This window comes from Sitophilus oryzae, unplaced genomic scaffold, assembly GCF_002938485.1.
Source record: "Sitophilus oryzae breed Bouriz unplaced genomic scaffold, Soryzae_2.0 scaffold_1178_pilon_pilon, whole genome shotgun sequence".
NCBI classification, from domain to species: Eukaryota; Metazoa; Arthropoda; class Insecta; order Coleoptera; family Curculionidae; genus Sitophilus; species Sitophilus oryzae.
Genome location: NW_022145813.1, coordinates 854887 through 881728, shown reverse-complemented (window position 1 = coordinate 881728; position 26842 = coordinate 854887). Strand labels below are relative to the sequence as shown.

The 26842-nt window shown below is 30.5% G+C and overlaps 5 protein-coding genes across 12 annotated transcripts; 3 read left to right on the top strand and 2 right to left on the bottom strand.

Annotated features, from left to right (window-relative positions):
- The first annotated feature begins 11806 nt into the window (after nt 1–11806).
- LOC115890651 (uncharacterized protein C1orf43 homolog) lies at nt 11807–13193 on the top strand. The gene is made up of 4 exons (XM_030910952.1): nt 11807–12125; nt 12177–12339; nt 12612–12831; nt 12886–13193. Exons 1-4 carry the CDS (start codon nt 11928–11930, stop codon nt 13076–13078), a joined length of 774 nt encoding a protein of 257 aa, XP_030766812.1. The 5' UTR covers nt 11807–11927; the 3' UTR covers nt 13079–13193.
- On the bottom strand, nt 13179–17913 carry LOC115890620 (focadhesin). Of its 7 annotated transcripts, none has more exons than XM_030910919.1 (13): nt 17849–17913; nt 17447–17633; nt 17194–17391; nt 16971–17139; nt 16556–16847; nt 15717–16491; nt 15461–15664; nt 14849–15099; nt 14592–14800; nt 14261–14509; nt 13957–14208; nt 13704–13906; nt 13179–13646 (listed from the first exon to the last, which is right to left on the bottom strand). In XM_030910919.1, the coding sequence occupies exons 2-13, from the start codon at nt 17518–17520 to the stop codon at nt 13184–13186; spliced, it is 3339 nt and encodes a 1112-aa protein (XP_030766779.1). In that variant the 5' UTR covers nt 17521–17633; nt 17849–17913; the 3' UTR covers nt 13179–13183. The 7 variants fall into 7 exon arrangements, with proteins under 7 accessions (XP_030766779.1, XP_030766771.1, XP_030766796.1 ...); XM_030910911.1 differs by having other exon boundaries at nt 17841–17906; XM_030910936.1 differs by having other exon boundaries at nt 15717–15969; nt 16360–16491; nt 17447–17851.
- Nucleotides 17914–20049: 2136 nt separating this feature from the next.
- Nucleotides 20050–21876, top strand: LOC115890606 (putative nuclease HARBI1). The gene is made up of 4 exons (XM_030910887.1): nt 20050–20448; nt 20506–20646; nt 20734–21001; nt 21085–21876. The coding sequence occupies exons 1-4, from the start codon at nt 20258–20260 to the stop codon at nt 21595–21597; spliced, it is 1113 nt and encodes a 370-aa protein (XP_030766747.1). The 5' UTR covers nt 20050–20257; the 3' UTR covers nt 21598–21876.
- Nucleotides 21877–21881: 5 nt separating this feature from the next.
- LOC115890614 lies at nt 21882–23365 on the bottom strand. The gene is made up of 5 exons (XM_030910894.1): nt 23055–23365; nt 22714–22896; nt 22380–22639; nt 22103–22232; nt 21882–22035 (listed from the first exon to the last, which is right to left on the bottom strand). Exons 1-5 carry the CDS (start codon nt 23146–23148, stop codon nt 21887–21889), a joined length of 816 nt encoding a protein of 271 aa, XP_030766754.1. The 5' UTR covers nt 23149–23365; the 3' UTR covers nt 21882–21886.
- Nucleotides 23366–24763: 1398 nt separating this feature from the next.
- On the top strand, nt 24764–26694 carry LOC115890585 (nuclear inhibitor of protein phosphatase 1). 2 transcript variants are annotated; one of them, XM_030910865.1, is made up of 5 exons: nt 24764–24930; nt 25020–25234; nt 25288–25505; nt 25559–25932; nt 25985–26694. In XM_030910865.1, exons 1-5 carry the CDS (start codon nt 24902–24904, stop codon nt 26151–26153), a joined length of 1005 nt encoding a protein of 334 aa, XP_030766725.1. In that variant the 5' UTR covers nt 24764–24901; the 3' UTR covers nt 26154–26694. The 2 variants fall into 2 exon arrangements, with proteins under 2 accessions (XP_030766725.1, XP_030766733.1); XM_030910873.1 differs by having other exon boundaries at nt 24824–24934.
- The last annotated feature ends 148 nt before the right edge of the window (nt 26695–26842 follow it).

Sequence of the window (26842 nt, the reverse complement as noted above, 5' to 3'; positions counted from 1 at the left end):
AACATCAAAATAAGAAATTTTGTTATTCTACGCGTCTAAAAGATATAACATTTTTCTCACTATAGAGCCAAATTTCTTTGCGGCTTCAGATACAAAACTTGCGGATTTCCATACATCGAAATACAAAATAAGATATTATTTATTAGTAGACAAATACCAGAATATAGAAGCCAAACCAAACCTCTAGGAAATAACTTTAAAATAAAATTATTTATTCAAAAAACGTTTGGATTTTGAATCTATAAATTACAATAACAATCTCATCACATTTGTCCAGTGAAATGAGTCAAAAAACATAGGTTACCGTCAATTTATATGTTTGCAATTTCAAATACTCGACGCCCATTGGTCGTGACGAAATCGACTTCCTCGACAAAATACGGCACGTTTTTTTTGGGCCAGTCGAATATCCTTATTCTATATATCCTTGCCTCAAACTCAATTAAAAAAATGACAATTGGTACAGAGCTATGTTCAGGGTGCAGCCACACTATCCTAAAAATGGCGTATCGGCGTAACGACCTTGAATCGATTTCCAGTAATTCTATTGGCTGAAATTTTTGACAGATGAATTTGACAGATAAAATTTCTGACAGATGAATGTTTCAGCCAATAGAATTACTGGAAATCTATTCAGGAAATCATTACACCGATGCCTCAACCACATAATTTTAAATGCATTAAAATACGCAACCAACCGTCATTGAACCGTCAATCAGATCAAAGGAGTAATCGTCGTAGACGTGCGTTATCGTGTGTTCGATTGCCTGGAAAATTGACAAAGAGAATTGTTTATTATTTTGACTTTTTAGTTCGTTTAATTTAATAATTACTAAAACCAGTAGTTCGAATATATTTAAAAATAAAAGATAAAAATCCAAAAAATTAATTATCTATTAACATGGATTTGGACGACAATAGGTAAGAACACTAAATTTATTTCTATATTCGATATAAACTTGTTTATTAGGTTTTTAGTTTGTGATGTTTCATGTGATGATCATTTTCATGTTCATCGTCTTTGAATTGACATGAGGATATCTATGGAAAAGTAACTAATCTGAAAGTAAGCCAACATCGTTTGTCCTTTGTGTGCTAAAGAAAAAGATTTTCTTTTCGCATCATGAGAAGTATTACATCAATTAAAAAATGTTAGGAAGTTGATTACTTGTCATGGAAAAGAGTATACCAATGGAAATTATTTGTTAAAGAAGTATAATTCTAGGGTAAATTTTATTATAATTAGTAACCTGTCTATTTTATACGTAGATGTTTCAGGTTTAAGAATAAATTGGTTGAACCCAAAATCTGGAGGGAAGTACCTATATCCATACAGAATATGCCCATTAAAAATACTAGTCCAAATTTGCTTTAATGGTGAACAATTATCCAATACAAATTAACTTTTAAGTGACTGAAATATTAAATAGTTTAAGAATATGGTAAAACAATGTAAAAAAATATTATTTTCAGGAACGATTAGGGCCCGATATATTTGAAACTCATGTTGGACATATTGAGTTGGGTAGAATATTATTCTCGTTAAGTGAGGTATCAGATACTATTATTGTACTGTATTTTAATATATACAATTGTTAGTTTTTCATATTTGTTTATTTATTATTTTTGCTTACAAGCAAGAATATCATCTTAATACCCTAGAAGTCTCGTCTCGCATCAAAATCTGACCTGTCGATGGGGCCTCGCTTTTGTGACAGGCCCCTAACTTCGTCAGGCCTCGCTATTTTGCTCCGGAATTGAACGAATAGACGCGCGGCGTTGCCTTGTTTTTGTGTGTACTTTCTTGAATAGTTTTAAATTATAGTTTTAAATTTTATCTATTGCTATAATCAGTCTTTCCGTTCTCCGCACTCCGCCAGTTTACATATAATATTATCTTATATAATTCCCGTGTTACAGTTTGGTTACCGTACTCCTCGAAACCGCTTAACCGATTTTGATGAAATTTATATGTATATTCAGTAGGTCTGAGAATGAGTAGTTATATATTTTTATACCCTTAAATGATGAATTAGTCCACCCCCATTTTTTATTTTGTGAAAAAAAATATTTTAATTTTTTTTATTTGGCATTAAAAATACAAACAACACTAAATTTTCATATTCTACCTTCATCCCTATTTTTTAATAGGGTTGTTTTTTAATTTTTTGTTACCATCTCGAAACGGCTTAACCGATTTTGATAAAATTTTATATGTATATTCAGTACGTCTAAGAATAAGTTGTTATCTATTTTATACCCTTAACTGATAAAAAAGAGGTAGCGAGAGGAGTAACCCACCTCATTTTTTAGTTTTTGAAAAGAAAAAAAATGTTTTTATTTTATTTGGCATTAAGAAATACAAACAACTAAATTTTCACCGTTCTGCTATCATCTATTTTTAATAAGGGGTTGTTTTATTTTTTTGTTGCCATCTCGAAGCAGCTTGGCGATTTTGATGAAATTTTATAAGTATATTGAGTAGGTCTGAGAAAACAGGTTGTTATATTTTTATACCCTTAAGTGATAAGGGTAGCCCCACCCCCATTTTTTTAAAAAAAATATTTTTATTTTTATTTGGCATTAAAAATACAAACAACCCGTTTTCAACCGTTCTACCATCATCCCTATTTTTAATAGGGGGATGTTTTAGTTTTGTTACCATCTCCGAAACAGCTTGATCGATTTTGATGAAATTTTATATGTATATTCAGTAGGTCTGAGAAATACGTTGTTATCTGTTTTAACCCTTAAGTGATAAGGGTAGCCCACCCCATTTTTTTTATTTTTTGAAAAAAAAATATTTTAATTTTTTATTTGTCATTAAAAATACAACCTAAATTTTCACCGTTCTACCATCATCCCTATTTTTTAACAGGGGTTGTTTTTTAAATTTTTGTTACCATCTCGAAACAGCTTAACCGGTTTTGATAAAATTTTATTTGTATATTCAGTACGTCTGCTAAGAATAGGTTGTTATATCTATTCTTATACCTTAAGTGATAAAGGGGTGCCGAGAGGGTAGCCCACCCTCATTTTTATTTTGGAAAAAAATTATTTTTTTATTTGGCCTTAAAATACAAACAACCTAAATTTTCACCGTTCTACCATCATCCCTTATTTTCTAATAGGGGTTTGTTTTTTGATACCATCTCCGAAACAGCTTGTGATTTTGATGACGGTAATATGTATATTAGGTAGGTCTGAAAATAGTTTGTTATCTATTTTTATACCCATAAGTGGTAAGATTGGCCCACCCCATTTTTATTTTTGAAAAAAAAAATATTTTTAATTTTTTATTTGGCATTAAAAAATACAAACCACCCTAAATTTTCACCATTCTACCATCATCCCCTATATTTTTAATAGGGGTTGTTTTTAATTTTTTGTTACCATCTCCGTAACAGCTAGACCGGTACGATAAAATTTTATATGTATTCAGTAGGTCTGGTTTGGTTTAGTTTGGTCACAACCTATTCCTAGGTTGTTATCTATTTTTTATACCCTAAGTGATAAGGTGGCCTACCCCAGCTTTTTTTTATTATTTGACAAAATTTTTTATTTTAATTGTTTTTATAGGGGTGCTTATTTTTTAGAGTTGCATGTCAAATTTTCTTCTGGGTACACACTTTCATCACTTAAGGGACCTCTGTACAAAATTGCATACTCCTAGTCCTAGAACGGATTTTACATAAAAATTATACAAATTTTTACCCTTAGTTTTACCTTAAGGAATGAATTTCAAAATCATGAGTATTCAATTACGCTACATAATAAACCTCTGTGCAAATCATCATATATATAATCATCATATTCATGAACAGAATTTATTGTACCAGAACGTTCAACCCCTCATTTCACACCCTTAGGGCGAATTTCAAATTGCTTCTTAATTGTTAAATTACGTTACATAAGGAACGTCTGCAAAATTCATACTTCTAAAACCGATTTTAACAAATTTTGTACAAATTTTCATCCCTTATTTTTTTAGGGATGCATGCCTAAAATTTGCTTCTAGGTACTCACTTTCATCAGAGGACCTCTGAACAGAATTTCATACTCTAGTCCTAGAACGGATTTTACATAAAAAAATTATACAAATTTTCACCCTAGTTTTACCCCTTAATGAATGAATTCAAAAAGTACTCTAATTACGCTACATAAAGAACCTCTGTGCAAATTCTCATATTCCTTGAACAGAATTTATTGTTCTAGAACGTTCAACCCCTCATTCACACCCAGAGGGCGAATTTCAAAAATTGCTTCTTAGTGTTAAATTACGTTACATAAGGAACGTCTGCAAAATTCATACTTCTAAAACCATTTTAACAAATTTTTGTACAAATTTTCATCCCTTATTTTTAGGGGATGCATGCCTAAAATTCGCTTCTAGGTACTCACTTTCATCATTTAAGGGACCTCTAGCAGGGCTACTCCTAGTCCTAGAACGGATTTTACATAAAAAAATTATACAAATTTTCACCCTAGTTTTACCCCTTAAGGAATGAATTCCAAAAATTACTCTAATTATTCAATTACGCTACATAAGGAACCTCTGTACAGAATTTTCATATTCCTTGAACAGAATTTATTGTTCCAGAACGTTCAACCCTCATTTCCACACCCTTAGAGGGCTAATTTCCAAATTACTTCTGTAATGCTAAATTACGTTACATAAGGAACGTCTGCAAAATTCATATACAAAACCGATTTTAACCTTTTGTACAAATTTTCATCCCTTATTTCTAAGGATGAATGTCAAATTAGCTTCTAGGTACTCACTTTCGTCACTTAAGGAAACTCTGTAAAATTTCATACTCCTAGAACTAACATTTTTTTGTACAAAATTTCACCCCAGTTTTACTACCCTTAGGCTATACATTTCCAAAAATCGCTTATCAATGTTCAAATGCGCCCATCTGTGCAAAAGTTCCTCTAGTAAAATTTACAGATTTTTTTGTTTAATTACACCCCCTTATGGGTCGAATTTTAAAAAATTACTTGTAGTGCTCATCTTAGAGAACGAATTAATATTCTCGTATTTACTCCAGTTTCCTAATACTAGCACAGATAAGCTTACATAATCAAACTAGTTAATTTTTTTATTGAATAATTTTTATTAGAAGGTACAAAAATTAAAAATCTAAAATTTGATTTTTCACAGCCGTTTTTTTTTCATAGCCTTAGGATGCCTCGTAATACTAACAGATATACGAAATATATAATTAATACATATTTCTTTAAATATCGAAATAAAATATATTTGGCAACACCGTACGAAATATCGCCGCGCGTAGTCCTCAAAATTTAAAATATTAGCATTTTCAGGCTTCGATTATGTTCAAAAGCGCCACCGTATGACAAATCGCTAAAGCTTCCACACGAGAGTTCTTAAAACTATAATATTCTTTGCTTACAAGTTATATAAAGTTAACACTAAAGTCTACGTTTTGACTTATATAAGTTAGTCTGTGGTTTAATGCGTGATTACATCCACATGATTTCAAGTTTTTAAAATATAAATATTATAACTGGCTTTAAAAACTCCATTAAACTGTTAAAAGTGTAATTTATTTCAAAATAAATATACATATATAGGTATATATTAATATCCGAAAAACATTTTATTTCCTTAACTGAATTTAATCATCACAGCTACATATGTATAAACATTTATTTACGTTATTTCAAATGAAGACCACAGGAAAAACCAACTTGTTCATTTTAACTGGAGCCGAGAAAATGCAATTGCGAGTGAACTTACTCTGGTTTTCTCCTGTAGAGACAAAATAACTAAGCTGTAATATCTGGGACTATATTATTGTGCTTTCTTTGATGGTGCCTCGAATAATGCTAACACTTGCCTACTTATAAAATTGTCTGCTATCAATTTCTATGAAAATGTAACATATTATCTGGTTTTTCCACGTAGTCTTCAAATGATCTAAAAATTCAGCAGGAATGATCCATTATGCAGCAAACACACTGTATTTGAATCATGAGGAGAGAAGCTTTTTTGTGGGCATTTCACAAATAAAATGAAATGTCTGATCAAAAACTGAAAATGCAAAACAGATAGTAAGCTTTATAAATACATACATATATATAAATAATCCTTACAAATATTTATGTCGTACAATCCAACCGATATTTTTAATATCTAGCCCAAGTAAATAATCAAAAATACTTTTTTATATCAAAAGCAGTAATGTTATCAAGGGTTCCAATTAATATCCAGGATTTAAAAAAACACGATCCTAATTCTTATTATTTTTTCTAAATACGTATTGTCTGATGAGCAATTACAAAATAGAAATCTGATGAATAGAAAAATAAAAGTAAAAAACTGTAAAAACATGTAAAAACAACAACAAAAATTCTAACCAAAGATTTAACCGTCATACGACATGAGCATCACGTGATTGCACAATACCCAACGATAGGGTACGTACCTCTTTCATCTGATTGGACGGTTGGTTGCGTATTTTAATGTATCCTCGTTTTTAGGATAGCGTGGCTGCACCAGAGATATGGAAGTGGTTGTGCACAAAACACATACACAAGGAGAAGTGCGAGCGCCTTGCTAAATATTGGAAAGTGAAATTGACGTTTAAATTTGACACTGTTGACAAGTCTACTGCTACTAGCGCCCCCAATATCGCTTGTAGGAACTACGGACTAGATTGTCACGCATGGCGGGAAGTTTAAAAAATAAAAATTTTAATTCTTCATATATTTTTTAATTGACATAGATAAAAACACAAAAAAATACACCATTTTTAAAAATATGTTTAATATCAATATCAAATATACAACAAGAAATTAATTTCACCACAATAAATTAATAAAATTAAAAAAATAATGTTACAAGTAGATCAAGAGACAAAATTAATTATAACAAAACTGAAAAAATATGGCGTCATAGATGGCTTAGAAATACGATATATATCATAATTTTGAAAGTAAAATTATATAGGAAATGTCATCGATCATCATTTTGAAGCCAACTGGACGATTATTTCAAACATACAAAGGGATTCGTTCATAGTGCTCTGAGAAATCTAGATAAACAAGAATAATAAATTAAAAGTATTCCAGGGAAAAGAGGAAAAAAGCTGTATCGTCTCTGATATCTGTCAGGTTTTTTGTTGAAAGTGTCATCTTTTGCTCGAGAGAGTTTTCAGGTGGAATTAAGATGACATTTTCTTTGCCGTAACTTTCACAAATATCCAGAGAGAGAGAGAGTACAGGTATTTGCCTCTTTTCCTCTAAGGATGCTATATCTGTTCTTCTTTGTTTACCTATAACTTCTAGAGCATAATATAACTGCGACACAGTATATAATAATTTCAATATCTAGAAGTGGAAAAGAAAAGATCACTTTTCTGTTTTGTACTATGGTCCCTTTCTTCCGATGGCTCATCTCGTTGATATTTAGGAAGGTATCCATAAAATATATATTTTATTATCGGTCCTGAAAAAATATAAAATTCAATTTCATTTGATGATCCTTTTCTGTCACCTAAATCAGGAGAGAATGACAATGAGCATGTTAAGATGAAAAAAAACTTATTTATCAACACTTACCTACACGTTAGTCCAAGGAGTTTTATCAAAAACCTATATTTGCCTAAATAATTTATGTATTCAATTTACAAAGCAAACTGCAGCGTGTAAACAAAAGAAATAAAATGGCGACAAGTCAACGTCAACCATAAAATAATAAATACAAGAAGAAGTGTCAAGTCAATGTTAAATTATGGAAACAGCGTGGCTGCCTGGGTAACTAATTTTCAGATATGGCGGCTGGGACATTTGACATGACATAGACATGACAATTTCAATTTTATGAAATTTATTTCCGTTTCAGTTTTGTGGCGAGGCTGTTCAGGAGGTTTAAATGAGGTTAATATACTTTTTTACTCTTTCTAGTGATTAATATACAACAAAATTACTCAAAAATATTTATTTGGAATTTAGAACAATATAAAATATACAAATCCAACACAATTAAAAGAGCTATAAACATAAACTACTGTATCAATATCAAAATATTTAAATAACATCAAGAATGTTGTGTTAAAAAGTAATTAGTAAAGTAACAGTGCACTGACTTTACAGAAACTTGAATATAAATAAATGTTTCCACAGCTTCACGGGCGTAAAACTAACTGGAAGCAGGAAAAAGACAGCAAGGAATTACACCAAAACCTGGAATCAAAAAAAAAATAGCCAAAAAACATAAATATAGGTACATAAGGCTTTTGTGAATTAAATCAAACAGGACTTGAATGAAAATAATGAATAAAAAATATGATACATATACATCTAATACCTCATTTGTATGTTAAAAATAATCTACAAAAAAATAATCTACATACATAGCATTATTGCTATGAAATACGCATAGGTACCTATGTGATATGTAATTACGCATTTCTGTTCATCTTGTAGATAATTAATGTAGGCTAATAGTTCAATAATCATAATTTACCTTGTGTAACTTGCTTTCCAATTGCTCAAAATCACCGATCAGTCTTTAAGTAGAATGCGGAAAAAATCCTTGGTAAAAGAATATCCCAAGATCCTTGGATCTAAAGCTAAAAAATATAAAAACAGTTAATATATTACCTATTTTACATATAATATGGCCCATACCTACTACACACCCAGAAACGTCGATTTCATCATTTTCTTCATGTAATTATTACTATATATACTTTATTAAAGTGTTAACAAGAAACTTTATATCAAAAACATCTTTGTACTTATAAATTTCCAGCCGAAATATCGCAAACAAACTTCCAATCAAATCTAAAACGGCAAAAATTAAAATGGCGCCCGACCTTGCCAGAGGCCTCGGGGAGTTGACACATGGCTGACACACAGACAAAAGAAGAGGACGCCGACGTGCATAAAAATGTTCCGTAACAGAAATTGACAGAAATCATATAGAAATATTCAGATTTTGTCTAGGACAGTCTAGAAGGCCATGCTTTCTGCCTGGGTAGGACCGCGCCGCTGTTTCCAATTTTTCCGGTTTACTGTCACCCCTGACGTCAACGACCCGACAAGGAAAAAGTGGTGTTCGAATAACAATTTATGGGTTGCAAAAAATTGTTTGTCTCCTTTCAACGCACACTTTAGAAAGAAAAAGAGATGAACAGTTATACTGAAAGAATGTCAAGGTTTTATCTGTCACTCTTGTCAATAATTTATCGGTAAGGAAGATTCCTAGAAAATCGCTTGTAGTCAAGTTTTCAACCATTTCCAGTTCTCCCATAAGAAGTGTCATCCACCTGTGGTTGTGATCCCTTCTATTTCTCTGGGCTGCACTCAGATAACACAGCACCAGACACTCCCTCCCTTAAGGGTGCAGCCACACTATCCTAAAAACGGCGTATCGGCGTAACGACCTTGAATCGATTTTCAGTAATTCTATTGGCTGAAATTTTTGACAGATGAATTTGACAGATAAAATTTCTGACAGATGAATGTTTCAGCCAGAATTGCAAATCTATTCAAATCGTACACCATGCATAAATCCAGTACCTTCTATTAAAAGGATCAGCCTACGGGCGGACTTTTGTTTACTTCATCAGCTGTACATACTTAGATATTCAGTTAGATTCCGTTTCATATTTTGTCGGATGATTTTTGGTTTAACTCTTTGATTTTTGGTATTATTTATTATTGTAGTGCAAAAACTAATTATTTTAGTGTTGAAGTGACATAAACTACTACCAGATATATGGTCACTCTCGGTTTCACTATAAAAAAAATAGAAATTTTAAAAATTACGTTGCAAGTGATTTAACCTAAAGTGCCCATACATTTTACTTATCTCGTGATTTTTATTGTGTTTTTAAGACTCTAACAATTCATCAATAAAGCTTAAGTGGAGTGTGTTATTGATTATGCCTCATCTTTGTTGTGTTCTGGTGGAAAGGATAGTTACTAGGATAGTTATTATACTAGGCAGCCTAAAGTGTCGAACAGCAAGAAAAGTGGGTACAGTTATAAATCAAGAATTTTATTGAAATATCTTTAATAAATTTAAAATAATATGCTCCCCATGATGGTATTAATGAAAACTAGACAATTATGTTTATTTTATTCATATTGTGGAATCTCCACTCCAAGTGTTGCTGGATTCAGCTTCGATAGATTCAAACACGTAAGTAGGTATTATGATCTAGGGAAAAACAAGAATATGTGTATTAGGGTCATGAAAAGATTATTATTTTGAGTTCAAATTTTAAAAAGATTTTTGTAAAGACAAGACTGATACAGTTTAAAAAGAAAGAATGTGTTTTTTGTTTGATAATATATAATGTATATTAAGCATAACATATATTTGTTCAATGTAATTTAATGAATAGTATTGATTATTTATAATACCAAATTAATATCAAATATTTAAGTGATAGCTGAATACAATATGAATAAAATAACAATAAAATTGGTATATTTGCATAATACAAAATTAAGTTTAAGAATAAAAGGTGTTACTAAAAAGAAATTCATATTTCTTTGTTTTAATTGGTCTAATATTTACATTGTACGTAAAGAATTATACCGTATCATCAGAAAAAAATCGGCGTCTAGTTGGCTTGGAAATGAACATCGATGACATTCCCTAAATAACTGTACACATAAAATAATTAACTAGAATTTTACAATCTTGGAAAATTTGATATTCTTGAACCTTGATTCTAAATATTCTAAATTTTTGATTTTCTTGGAATTGGGTTCAGGAAAAACGCTGATTGATTTTTCATTTGGTTTTTCATTATTTTGTTGGTTTTTAAAAAAACGGTTCGGCTAACATTATAGCCTCCATCAGTGTTGTGTCATATGAAAAAATGAGTGTCGAATATAATCCAAAAATTGCATATAAAATATTCACTACGCACATAATGTTTACTGCGTACTCCATAGTCAATGTAGATAATTTTAGTGTTAAGAATAATAATTTTTAAAAATATGTGGTCATCTTTTGACAGTTTGCTATTAGTTTAATTGCAGTAAACATTATGAGTGTGAATTATATTGTATATGTAATTTTTTTGGATTATATTTGACACTATTTTTCTCATATGACACAACACTGTGAAGGCTATAGTTAGCCAGAAACGTTTTCTTTGAAAACAAATAATGAAACAGCGTTTTCCAATCCAAGAAAATCAAAATTTTAGAATAATTTAACATATAAAATGCCAGCCTTCTTCATTTCTTAGCCATCGCTGACGCCTTTTTTTTAGATAATATTGTATTATTTGTAATATTTTCGAACATTGATACTTGCAAAATATACATATAAATTTTGTGAATGCAAATAATAATACATCACTATTAGTAGATATTAAATGTTTTTTGTTAAAATTAGATCGATTTTCAAGCCCAAAATTTAAAATAATATTTACATTTTACCCATTATCTTATGTACCTATACATTATTTGTACATTGTAAAACATTTGCTGCATTTTGTATGGTTCATAGTTTATTTGCCAAAGTATTTATTACTATAAATAGGTATATATGTTGTAGTTATTAACTGTATATTATGTATATTTCATTTAAACTATATCATTTTTAAAATACAAACCAAAAATCTGAGGAATAATTATGTTTTCCATGTATTCTACAACATATTTATTAATCCGTTATATCTAACTAGCGTGACGTCATAAATCTCGCCCGTAGGCTGATCTTTTAATAGAAGGCACTGCGCCGATACGCCGTTTTTAGGATAGTGTGGCTGCACCCTAAGCTCCCTCCCAGACAGCACTGACGGCACTGACAACTGACAATTGACACTAGAAAGTTATTTTTTGTGGTAATCGAGTAAATAACACAGACAACTTGTAAATAACAGAAAATAATTTATATCTTATATTTATAAAAAGCATTTAAATTTTTTCTAATGAATGCTTACGCTGAAAAATTAACAAAGCAAAAAAATATGTCTGAAGAATTAAATGGGGTAGCTGTAGTTATAATAATAGGACTTGGAGTTCTTACAGTAATATTACTATTTATTTTTGCGAAAAGGCAGATAATGAGATTTACACTAAGATCAAGAAGAGGACCGCACGTCCCTATTGGTCATGATGGTCCAAAAGTAACCTAGAAATGTACATTTAAGTTTAAAAAAGTTAAATTTAACTTTTAGGCATTAAAAAGAGAAATAGAAAGACGTTTAGATCTAATACCAAGAATTGTTTGTGATCCTAAGTTAATAAGCAAAACCGATCCCAGATATATTGTTTGTCCAGGACAACAGATACCAGCTCACTATTATAGGCTAAAAGCTGTCGATGATGTTAAAATACTTGGTAAACTTTTAAAAAATATTAAGAGTGGCGGCTCTAGATTTCTGAAGGAGAGTAGGTACAGCCTCCACGAGACAAAAATTTATCTGTTTACTACATGAAGTCTATCGTTCTAATTTTCATGTTAGAAATGACGTCATTATTTGATCATATAAAGTGTATATTATATACTAATTCTTTTGCCTTGGTTATTGAGTGGACATGTAGACCTGTACCTTTTAGGACGAGCTGCCACTGTTAAAAAATCAACAAATGTAATTTATTTTCTGCTGCAGAAAATGAAATAACAAAGCAAGACCCTTGTTTATTTCGACATCCTAGTGAAAATTTGAGGGCATATCTATTAACAACACTGGCTGCTCCGCTAAATGGCAGTGGCCAGAGATTAATTCATCAATTTTGTGACTTTTATGAACATGCACGTCATGATCCTAGTCATTTTGGCGATGAAGAACATCAGCAATATAATAGATTATTATTAAAACTTGTAGATGCGTTAGTTCTTTTAAAAATTATATATATATTTTTAACTTATTAACATATTTTTAGTGCAAAATTGTTAAAATCTTATAACAGCAGAAAATCTTCACCAAACAGAACACCACAGAGAAAAGTTATTATTGATAAAGGTAAAAATACAAGCATAAATTACTCTACTGAAGAGGAAGTACTAAGTGTTACAGATTCAAGACCCACCACACTTTCAGTAGCAGTTTCAACAGATAATGAAACATCAGTATAAATAGTTTTTAAGTTATTTATTCTATGTCAACAAGTTTAGAAAGTACTTTGTAAAAAACAAGTATCTGAATATTTAAAACATTAGAAAATAAAAATACTAGTGTAATTAAACTTTATTTGTACTAGTCTGAATGTTACAATCAAAATACTTCATCCACTTGGAATTTTTTGAAAATTCTTCAAGATGTCTTAAGGAACATAGAGCCCAGCCAAATATATTTCTATACTCTTTAGGAATGTTTTCTGCCATATTCATATGATGAAGCCATTCTAATATTTGATTCCTATGCATATGCCAAGCAAATTCATCTAATATAAAGGCTATTGCTGCAGGAAAGAAATATTTTATACTTGTATAATCATATTTAGGCAGTAAGATGGATAAACCAGAAAAATAAACAACAGATAAGGATAAAATATCAGAAAAGTACTCAATCTCTGTTAATTCACATCTGTCCGCCACTTTGACTTGTAGTTGACCAAACAGTTCCATCAACCAGGCTGGAGTATCAGAATGAAGTATGTTGCTCTTTAGACATGTAGAGATATCATCAAGATATATTTCTAATCTAAAATAATTAAATTAAATAATTGAATTTTTCTCAATAATGATATCCATTTTATACCTAACATTGTTTTTAAATGCATAACTGAAAATATCATTTATCCATTTCATAGGTGTTAATGAATTCTTTTTACATGCAATTTTACATCTAATTTTCATCTTTTTGACAAATTCAGCTTCATCAAATGACAAGTTAAATTTTGTTAACTTCTCAAGACCTTCTTCTGAGAAAGAGCCAATACAATTTAACAGTAAACTAAATGTCTAAAATTGGAATATGAATAAATCATATTATTTTTTTTAAATCTGATTACCAAATCATTAACGTCCACAATAAATACAAGTTCACTAATTACTTCTTCAATGCTATTTTTATTGCTCTTTTGAATCTGATCATCTTCTAATACATAAATTAAATAATGCAGAATATCTTTTAGAACAGCGTCCTCCCTAAATTCAGTCAGTGTATAATATAATGTTTTTTCAAAAAATGGCTTTAAAATTATAGGTTGTATACTTTTAGCAATATACTTTAAGTTTTTGTAGATGATCACAAATTCCTTGTCCTAAAAGAAAAGAAATATAAATATGTTGAATTGTATTTTCTATTTTTCATACAAGTTCACTTGCATTATTTTTTTCTGTAAGAGCCTCAATGTAATTTTCAACTAGCCTTCTAGCTGAACCTGACAGAATTGCCTGATGGCAAGCTATATCAATGCAAAAACCTTTCAACTCTGGTATGTGAATTAATTCTTGTAAAAAACACCAATTTAGAGGTGGTAAAGGTTTAATATATTCTTGACTTAAAATTTTCAAACAGGCGATAAATAATTTGTCTTTCTCTGTATTTATCCACTTTGAAATCTAAAAAATAGCGGTTCCTATATATTTTTCCTTTAGAAAGAATGAAAGTATTCTTCCAGTATTCAAACCAACCCAAACATACATTTGCTGTGTTGTTTTTGACATATTCTCCTAAAACTTTAACTATACTGTTTGTAGGTAACCCTCCAAAGTTATCAGGTTCGGCTTGTCTTTTCAACTGGTAAATATACTTCAAGTAATTTGATATTTCATTTTTAACTAATGAGATGAAAAAATTGGTTGCTCCTTCTCTTGAATTACACATCAAAAGAAATTTTAACCAAGTGTTGCCTATAATATTTTGATATAGTAACACTAATAATATAATTACAAACATACCTGATACAGTTCTTTGTCCTAATATTGATGATGTTTGTTGTGGTAATTCTTCCTCCAAATAATAAGTTGGAATATTAGCACATATTAATTCAAATTTAAAAACTGCTAAGGCATTTAATGCTGCATTTATTATTTCTGTGTTATTATTTTCTAATATGTAAGCCCATAGGAACTGTATGACTTCATCATTTAATTTTTCATATGACTCTGTATAAGATAATAGTGGTATTTCACTTATCAGTGCACAAATGCTAAGAAATGAAAAATATTCATTTATACAACATAACAAGTGGCCATCAATTAGGTATATTTTTTCTTTTTTTGAAGAATAACTACATTGACACAACACTTATTAAGTGTGTGCACTTTCCAACAGATAAAAATCAACCAAATTAATTTTAATTTTTCTTTGAAAATATACAAAAATAATGTGTCTGAATTTAATATTTAAAACACCAAAGGTCTTCTAGGCGGTCTGTATTTATTTATACATTATAACTAGATAATCACAAAAGAATTTATTTGAATGTCAACTTTTTGAATAAAAAATTAGTATATAGGTATACTTACCTATGAGAATGACATAGATAGTAATTACTGGACAAAATTTACCTTTTGATTACTGGTACTCTTGTTTCACTTTTGAATTTTGGTACCAAAGTTTCCCAAGTTCTAACAATATCAATTATTTCAGCTTTACATAAATGTCCTATGCCTTCAATTGCTAAAACCATTGGAATTGACATCCAAGATTCACTGCACTCATTTAAAATTTTAGATAAGTGTGGTACAAGATCCTTTCCATAGAGCTCTGGACTAATAAAAAATCAGTAAAAATGTCTTTTCCTTCTATACTTTAATATTTTACCGTTTTTCTGCTAATTTTTTAATTATGTACGCTTTGGATGTTAAATCTTCAGCTAGATATGTGTTTAAAGCGTCTCTCCTTTTTGTTAACAAAAGATTCTCTAGGTTTGAATAACATTTTGTATCTATCTCCCAAGTCATATACATCAATTCTCTAGCTATACTGGACAGCGGAATCGATTCACCCACTATTGCCTCAATTGTCGCTGTTATTTTAGGAATATTTTCTTTTTCACATGCCATTGAGGGCAGCGCTTTTAGTAATTCAAATTGAAATTTATTATCTTTAGTGTTTGATAAATGATAAAGGATATTATTTAAGACTGTTGGTGCTAACTCAGTGTGAATTGTTGAGCATTTGGTGATAAGGGATAGCAACCTGATTTTATTTTCAGAATGTAAATTTTTAAGGTGCAAAAAACCACATAGAGTAGGAAAAATTCTGACTGAAAAATATACAGGAGCTTCATTCAGACCATCCAACCACACAGAGAATTTCTTATTTCTAGTGCATTCAATTTTAAATCCTAACTGCAAGGATAGAAATAGTTCAGGGTTGCAGAAGAAAAAATAATCACATTGACTATTGTTCAGTCTTGAAGCTAGAATTTTTGGTCTTTCGCGGCATATAAAAGTTTCCATACCTAAAATATTGTTTGCAATTCGTAAAGCATCTTGTGTTAACAGTGACGGAACAGCTAACCACAAAAGCAAAGACGATTTTATAGCAAAAAAGCTATATGGGGCACATCGTTTATTTTTTACTAAACTTAAACCTAGAGAAAAAAATGTTTAGATTAAAAGAGCTATCTAAGCTGTGATCTAAGCACAAATACTTACACAAATCTAACAAATCTGTAAGATATAATGATGGGCAAGATTGTATTGCTTTTGACAATATTATTAGACAGAGATTGAGATGGCTAAATTCATTATCTGGGATGGTATCTTTTAAATGTTTAAAAGTTAATTCACAGTTGCTTCCATTTAATGTTGAGTAATAACAAAGGAGTATTTGCATCAGTATGAAACAATCTGTATGAGATGAATTTGGTTCTGAGAGATAGATTTTTGACTTCAAGACCTCTTCTATTAAGACACTAGTGATTTCTGCTACATCTATTTTTTGGACCTATGAAATGAATTACATTAAACAATATATTTTTTAAATATATACTTTTTGCATAATTTGTAATCTGATTTCCCACTATACACATAGATATAGTATGGAAATAAAATGAAAAGAAAGTTTTACCTGTAGCCAACTACATAATTTGAAAATATTGTCAGTGTGATTATTTTCATCAATATTTATCAATAAACTCCATAGTTTACTTCTCAATAGGTGTAAATCTAGTTTTAAAATAGGACAGCATACACAGTATAAATAAAAAGGATGGTTAAATTTTGTAAGGTAATCTAAACTAAAAAAAGAATGTATAACATAATTATTAAAACATTATTATGATTATATTCACCTTATATTATTGTTGTAACCTTTTATAATTTCTTTCAAGATAATTATCTGTATATTGCATTGAGTATTTTGTTGTAAAATCTTTACTAAAGGATGTTGTACCAGATTTGGTTTGGTATAAGGTTCCTTTTTATCAGAAAATATTTTAAGTTCCATATACAATAAAGGTAATATTACTTTTGATAATGGTGCAATATTACTACAATTATAAAAATGTTAATAATTTCATTTAAAACAAGTGGTTGTTGTTTAACTTTATTGTTGATAAGCTTGGAATAAAATCTGGTAATAACTGATTAATCTGGTAGGTTCCATTGTCGACTAACATTATTAAAGCTGCCCTAGCAGTCTCATTAAGTAGTGGATCTGGGAGCAAACATTTATTTCTTAAATAAATAAAGGCTTTTTCATTATTTTCTTTTGTAGCCCCTTTTACCAGCTCTGAAAAAACTTGTGCTATAACTGCCGGATTTTTTGAATTTAATTTAATATCTGTAGTGTCCATGGTTGACTAGAATCCAGATATTAGAAATAATTAAAACAATAAATGTTGGAGATTGCTAGGAGATAATAGTATATAATATATAAAAAGCAAATATATTTGATAAAAAGTATGTAAAAAGTAACATCAAATCAATCATCAAATACTTTCTGACATTAATTTTTGTGGTGCAGTTCTGCATTTCTTCTTAAAAGCATTTTAAGTTGTCTCCTTCTCGTCACCTTTTTACTGCTAGGGCTAATCTCATGGTACAAAGCAGGTACAAAGAATACAAGGTATGATATTGCGCAGGTTGGTTGTTACGTCACAGGTGATAACAGGCGCTATTGGTCAGCACGCCTCGCGCGCCAGTTCAAATCGTCAAGATATTGTTATAAACCTGTTTTTTTGTTTATATACCGTCATTGAATTATCGCTAAGCAAGTTACTGTGGAGCAGTGCATAAGGAGTCGGGCTAGGAAGCGAGAGACCGGAGTTCGAATCTCGGCCGGGACATAACTTTTTATTTATTTTTTTAAATACTGTATTCTATAGTTTATTTTTGTAGTATAAAAAAAAGAACTATTTATTCTGTGATTTTTTAATCTCCGGTATTAATATAAATTGATTGTTGGTACAATACCTCATTTAATATAAAATAATATTCTACTTTTTGAAATGTATCGGACCCTAATTGTACCTAAAAGTAAAATATATTTTTAGTGATATACCATATTGTAAACTATTTAATATTTCAGTCACTTAAAAAGTTAATTTGCATTGAATAATTGCCTACCATTAAAGGAAATTTGAGCTATATAATCCTTGATGGGCATCTTCCTCTAAATTTTGGGTTTCGTTCAACCGATTTATTCTCAAAATCTGAAACATCTACATATAAAAAGAAGCACAGGTCACTAATTATAATAAACTTCACCCTTGGAATTACTTCCACTAATTATAATAAACTTCACCCTTGGAATTACTTCTATCACAATTACAATACATTCATCTGCATTGGCATTTTCTACTGTTCGATGGGAAACAATAATATATAAAAAACAGTAATCATACATACAATAATCATATAGTCTGTGAAACGAATAACTTTGAATTTGACAGTTCCCGCGGGCTTTTCTAGTGTTAATTTTATTAGGTTAGCAACTTGCGGCCATGCTGACGCAATGCCGTCACTAATAGAACAGTCTCGGAACGAGATTTATGACGTCACGCTGTTTAGAATAAATAAATATATATCGTAGGCGTACAGCGAAAATCCACTAAGTCACATTTTTGGTTGAATTGGATTAAACACACCACTATGTCCAGTTTTTCACGGTCTTTAACATGAAAAACCCATTAAGTCCAATTTCGGCATCCTTATATTATATTATAAGGATTTTTTGATTATATTCGACACTATTTTTTTCATATGACACAACACTGATGAAGGCTATAATGTTAGCCGAAACGTTTTTTTTAAACAAAAAATGAAAAACCAAATGAAAACTTAATCAGCGTTTTTCCCGAACCTAAATCCCAAGAAAATCAAAAATTTTAGAACAGTTTTACATATAAAATGACAGCGATTTTTATTTCATAGCCATCGCTGACGCCTTTTTTTCTATGATATTGTATTGTTTGCAAATATAATTTTTCGAACATTGATACTTGCAAAATATGCATAAAAATTTTGTGAATGTAAATTAATACAGCACTATTAGTAGATATTGAATGTTTTTTGTTAAATTAGATCGATTTTCAAACCCCCAAATTTAAAGTATATTTTACATTTTACCCATTATCTTATGTACCTATTCATTATTTGTATATCGTAAAACATTTGCTGCATTTGTATGGTTCATAGTTTATTTGCCAAAGTTATTTATTACTATAAATAGGTATACAATTATTAACTGTGTATTATGTATATTTCATGTAAACTATATCATTTTTAAAATACAAACCAAAAATACGAGGAATAATTATGTTTTCCATGTATTCTACAACATATTTATTAATCCGTAGTATCTAACTAGCGTGACGTCATAAATCTCGCTCCGAGGTTGTTCTATTATAGACGCCATTGGTCTGATATTTAGAAATGTCAAAAGCTAATGACATTTTACTTTTGACAATTATGTCATTTCGTGTTGATTTTTGCACAAGAGGAAAAACTGTCACTTGTTTTATTATTTTCCTTTTCTATTTCACGAAAGTAAAAAGAGTTATCTATCTGATTCGTTCAGGCCAAAGTCCAGGCACTCAATTTAATGAATATCAGTAACTTTTTTGATAGAGGGATTTTATATTTGCCATGTTGGTAAAAAATAACGGTCAAAATTCAAAGTTATTCATTTTATAGACTATGAGTGCGTTCCACTAAGCGCTCATAACGTTCACGCTCAAGATCGCGATTTTTCCCGTTCCACTTGCTTGCGAGCGTTACAATCATAAACTCAAGTGGAATGGGTTATGGGGCGTTTTAAGCGTCAATCCTGTCAATGTATGTAAATAAATAGTAAATAATAGTCAAAATCACAGAAGAGAATTCAAAAAATCTGTCTAAAAAAAAGAAATCAAAATGTCTTTGGCGACAGTTGGATATTTGGTGCATCGGAATGTGTCTGAAACTTCTTCATCTAGTTCAGACGAAGAGTGGAATGCAATTTTACAAAATCGCGATCGTAAAAAGCGAAAACTTAGACCACGTATTATTGGCTATGAGAATGTAATTAATCGTTATTCAAGTGAAGAGTTTAAAAGCCATTTCAGGTAAATAAATGATTTTGTCATATATTTGTTGAGGGACTTATGTAATTATTATTTAAGAATTTCAAGAAACACATTCAATTATTTGCATGAGTTAATACAAGAAGATTTAGTTCGACGTGTTCCAGGATGTCCTACAATTCCTTCTCATCATCAATTGATGATAGCTCTTTGGAAAATGGCTACAACGGATTCTTATAGGTTACATTTTTATAAAAATATAACTTTAGTCTGATATTTGGAAGTATATATAATTAAAATAGACATATTTTTTTATTTTTATTTTAGATCAGTTTGTGACAGATTTAACGTAGGACGAGCTACTGCAGTAAGAGCTGTACGTCGAGTTTGTAAAGCTTTATTTGTAAGAGCCTCAAGATTTATACAATGGCCTACAGGAGATCGTGCTATTGATGTTATGCGTGGATTTGAAAGAGCAAGTGGCTTTCCTAAAACAATAGGTGCTATTGATGGGACTCACATTCATATAAATGCTCCGAAAAATAATCCAGGAGATTATATCAATCGGAAAGGATTCCATTCTATTCAGTTGCAAGTAGGTATTTGTATATTTTACTTTTAAGCATGATACTAGTTTGGGTAATAATTGACTTACATACATTTAAAATTGGTTTGTAGCTCGTATGTGATCATAAAACAAAAATAACACATTGTTATGTTGGACACCCTGGGTCTGTCCATGATCAGAGAGTGTTCCGACTGTCAGAAGTTGCAGATTACTTAAATGACGATGCTGCATTTCCAGAAAATAGCCACATTCTAGGCGACGCGGCATACGAAATACATCAAAATTTAATGACTCCTTATCGAGATGATGGACATTTAAGTCAGAGACAAAAAAAATATAACTACCATCATTCATCTGCTCGAGTAACTGTTGAAAGATGCATTGGATTATTAAAAGGACGAATGAGGAGTTTATTACATTGTCTACCAATGACAAGGGTAGATTTAATTGCAGAGTACATTGTTGCATGCTGTGTAATTCATAATATCTGCATTTTACAAGAAGATGAATTAATTGTTATCACCATACCTGACGGCAATCAGGTAAATAATGGAAACATTTTGCGTGAAGTAAGGAGAAATGCAGGAATTCTTAAAAGAGATGTTATCATGGATTCTTTGTAAAATGAAAATCTAATTGCATAAATTTATTTTTATATTAAACTATCAAATGTATTATAACGTGTGAAGTATGAGTCATTGATGGAGTAAGTCCATTATCTCATTTGTTTTGAGGTTTACAAAAAAATGTCTGTATACTTGATAATAATTTTAAAATATGTATCATAACCTTTTCTGTAACTTTTGTATTTAACATTTTTTTGTAAACCACGAAACAAATGAGATAATAAACTTTACTCTATTGTTGACTCACCCTGTACTTTTAATAAAATTAATAGTGAATTATTCTCAATTATTTATCAGCTAACTTTTCTAAAACTTGCAGTAACTTCTTGTCCATCTCCATCCGCTCCTCGTGCCTTTTCATTTTAAACTGCTCATGCTCTTCCCTTTGCTTCAGTCTTTTCCCCAGTAAATATGTTATTGTATTTTTATTAGACTCTGGAATGAGATTTAATTTTTACATTAGGTTAGTTAAGAGTTGTCTCATCTGATTTAATAAACTCACTTGATGAACATCCACCGTCCGACTCCTCCATACTATTGTTACTTTCTAACTGTTTTGATGAGAGACCACTAGAAGATGCAACTGCCACTGGATTGCACCATGCCTTTTTGGCAAAGATTTCCTCCATTATCTAGAAAAAGTATACAATACATTAGGTATATACAATATGGCATATTAATTAGAGACTTTACTATTGACTATAAGACTTATTTATTTGCAATTTATAGAAAATTTAATTATATCTAAAAAATATGGATATTAAAAACTATATACTAACTTCAAAAAACTGCCAACTCCTTTTATCATTCCCTGATTTGTTATTATAATCCTTTATGGATTTATATGTTTTTTTTAAGCTTCGCAGTTTAGATGAGCATTGCCCTCCAGTTACATGATACCCTTTTTCAATAAGCTTTTGAGCTATCGACTCCCATACTTTTTTTTGGGGTAATTTACCACTTTTAAGGGTTCCTTCCATCGACCTATAGGTCTCTAATAGCAGTAATACACAGGGTGGACTCCACCTGTATAAGGAGGCTAAAATATGCAGATATATAATTGACATCCTCATATACAAGGCAAGATAACCATATGATTTATTTTTAATTTACCTTCATTTTCTTGAGTTTCAATCAGTTGAATCTGTGTTTCACCTGTCTCATTAAGTGTCTCTTCGCCAATAAAATTATCATTTGGATCATAATTATTGCAATCATCATTCATATCGGTATTAATAGTTGTAGAAGGTTCCTCATTTTCAATACTTTTTAATAATTGAGTAGCAAAGACTATATCTATAAACATATTTTTTTATGAAATATACTACTACCCTCTACTACTGATAATGAATATTGTATTAGGTTATGTATGTGTATATTACCGATTATAGGCTTTTGTATAAACACTAAAATTAATTTAATCTAATAAACTTATCTAATACAATTATATTTACCTGTAGCCGCACGTTCAGCATCTTCTGGAGACACATATGCTTCTACTAACACACTTCTTTCTGAATCGTACAAAGTAATTTTTTCGGTAGCCATTTTTAGCCATAGAAATCTTTGTATCAGTATTTAAGTTTTAAAAATTGCGCCAAAATTCCTCAACGTCCACTTCGATCCTACTATTGAGATGGGTCGTTGTGAGCTCGGCGTGAGCGAAAATAATGACGTCATTAGTGACGTTTTAGCCGCGACCGCAACGTCCGCGATCGTCATGTGGAACGACCGAAGGCATATTTTGAGCATTGTGAGCGCTTAGTGGAACGCACTCACAATAAAATGTAAAAACTATATTTTTATCTGTGGCAGCACTGTTTCTGTCAATCAGCTGATCAATAAATGTGAGATCGATTTATCACCTATTTTGTATGGCGCGAAAACTTTATAAATAAAATATTTATTTTTAAAGTAATACTTAAGCTGGTACATGTAAGTTGTTATATTATATGTATTATTAATTATTGCTAAACCTACTTAAATATGTAATAATTATCTGTTTCAAAAACTACGTCTTTTCCCGTTCATTAACTACATGAAAACTACGTTAATAAACTATGTATTGATATTATGAATAATTTTCCTTTGTATGAGGTGTAATAGAGATAATATGATGTAAATATTATACTTAAAGCCACATTTCTTCTGTTTTCTTACATACATTATGTGTTTTTAAAGCTTCAGCTTATTAAAACCTCACCTCAAACCTTTGATATTTGAAAGTTACATACATAAGTTACATAAACTACACCCTCTACATAAACTACATTAACTACATGTAATGTAGTTTATGTAGTAAAAGTAACATATAGTTTTCCGAACCCCGAACCCTGCAGTCAGCCCAGTCAGCCGCTATTCTCAGCCATTTCTCAGCGGTTAGGGTACCTAGTAGTACATATTCTTGACCACTTGCATCATCAAATATCACTCGCATCTCTGAGAAAGCCATATAACAAATGCAAATGCGCATACGCAAAGTGCGAACGATGTGAAGAATAGATACCCAGCAGATACCCAGTCATCAGCCCTGTGCATCAGCCGCTGTGTTCCCTGTATGGAGGTTCCCTGCGTACGACGCTTAGATGGTACGACGACGCGTCAGAAGCAGGGTTCGGAAGTAGTTAATTAAGACGTAATTTACCTGATTAACTACGTGTAGTTTTTCTTCAAAAACTACGTCTTTTCCCGTTAATTAACTACATGAAAACTACGTTAATAAACTATGTATTGATATTATGAATAATTTTCCTTTATATGAGGTGTAATAGAGATAATATGATGTAAATATTATATTTAAAGCCATATTTCTTCTGTTTTCTTAAATACATTATGTGTTTTTAAAGCTTCAACTTATTATAACCTCACCTCAAACCCTTGATATTTGAAAGTTACATACATAGATTACATAAACTACACCCTAAACATTACATAAACTACACCTCTACATAAACTACATGTAATGTAGTTTATGTACTTTTTAAAAGTAACATGTAGTTTTCCGAACCCTGGTCAGAAGTCTTTTTTTGCAAAATAATATTTTAAGATATTTGGTCTGTGGTTCAAACGTCAGATTTAAATATATGTCTTCTCTTCTGTGGTTTCTTGTTTCATGCATGTTTCAAACGTGTTTCAAACGTTTCAAATTAGTATATTCTGTGGTTTCAAACCATTTCAAACTCAAATGTGAACTCAAACATGGTGGGATTTGTATTTAGTTGATGTGATGTCAGTTGATGTTCAACATGTTCAAGAACTAAACAATTAACAATTAATAAATGATTTAAAAACTTATTTTGTTATGGCAAATCATTACGAAGTTCCCAATTGGCAAGTCAGATAATAAATATAATTTTAATTTTCAATATAAATTAATTAACTTTTGTATGATTTGATTAAAGTATAAAACTAATTTTTAGGGCTGGTAAGCCACCAGTTGGCTTACATTTGGATGTTTTGAAAGGCGATAAACTAATTCAGAAATTAATGATTGATGAAAAGAAATGTTATTTATTTGGACGAAATTCACAAATGAATGATTTTTGCATTGATCATGCATCCTGTTCTAGAGTGCATGCAGCATTCGTATGGCACAAGCATTTAAATAGAGCTTTTTTAGTAGATTTAGGAAGCAGTGAGTTTTACCTATTATACCATTAATTATAAGTAATAATAAATTGTTTTAAGCCCATGGAACATTTATTGGCAGTTTACGTATAGAAGGATATAAACCTACACAATTACCTATTGATTCTAGTTTCCATTTTGGTGCTTCTACAAGAAATTATATTATTAGAGAAAGGCCTCAGACAGGGATTCGACCCATAATTGATGAAATTGAAAAAGCAGGTGAAGAAACTGAAGGAGGTCTATTAGGTTTGCCAGAAACTGAAACTGAATTGGATGTAAATTCCAAAGAATAAGCATTTGAAATAACTTTAACATTGTAATATTTTAGAACCTTACAGAATTCAATACAGCGCATAATAGAAGAATTTCAATGTTGGGCATAAGTGATGATGTAGATAAAAGAAGTAAAAGTAGGAAAAGAAAAAGACACTCGGTTTCCTTTAATGAAGATGAAGAAATTATAAATCCAGAAGATATTGACCCAAGCATTGGAAGATTTAGAAATCTAATTCAAACCACCATTGTTCCAAGTTCAAATAAGAGAGTTAAATTTGGAGAAAGTCTTGGTGTTCCACACAGTATGCAAGAGTTTAAAGTCCCTAAAGTTTTACATCACCCACAGCATGATTTATATAATGATTTGCCTCCAGAAACGCAATCGAGTGTGGGCAATATGGGTATTTATAGTTCACTCAGTACAAGGTAAGTTCAAGGACTACCTTGTGTAAAACATATAAAACACTATTTTATTCAGGTTAGGCATGGTGTTACCTAATCCTGCACCTGAGGTCGATATGGGTCTTCCACATCCATCTTTTATACCGCAACAAGCTCAAGCAGCAGATTCTTTAGAACCAAAAAAGAAAAAATATGCCAAAGAAGCTTGGCCAGGAAAAAAGGCTGTACAGACATTATTGGTTTAATATATCATTTATGGTGAGCATGTTGATTTTATTTTGAGACACATAAGTTTACATAGAGTACTTATTTTATATTGAATCTATATCACTTTTTTTGTGGTAGGTTTTTCTCATAGGTTTTTCTCTATGATAGCATATAAAGTATTTTTCTCCTAACAGTCTTTTGAAGAGATCGATAGATAATCCTCTTACTAATATTAGTAGATCATGATACTTTTTATGTCATTATTTATTTTATTACCTTCAATACAAGGTGTTCTGTTAGCTCTCTGGAACAGAGTTTACTAGTATCACTAGAACCTATTATTACACTACATTGATACACATTATTATCGCTCTGGATTCACATTTTTCTATGTTAATATTTCTTGAACAATTTGATATATATTTTCAGAAGGTCCCTCAGATGATAATAGTGTTTTCATGTAGTTGATTAAGTGTATAAGTTTCTGTTGTATCACCAATGGTTCCAACATAAAAGTAGATTTTTATGTAGTCTTACGAGTATAATTATTTAGATTTTCCTTAATTAAAGTTGATAAATATATATTTATTTTTTATTTGCTAGAGCTATTTTATTCCTTTTTTGAGTGCAAATAAAGCTGTATACTATGCTTAGGTGGGTGGTTGAGAATTGCATTGGCCACATTCAGTGGTTAATTTCTGAGCAGATTAGACATTATTCAATCACA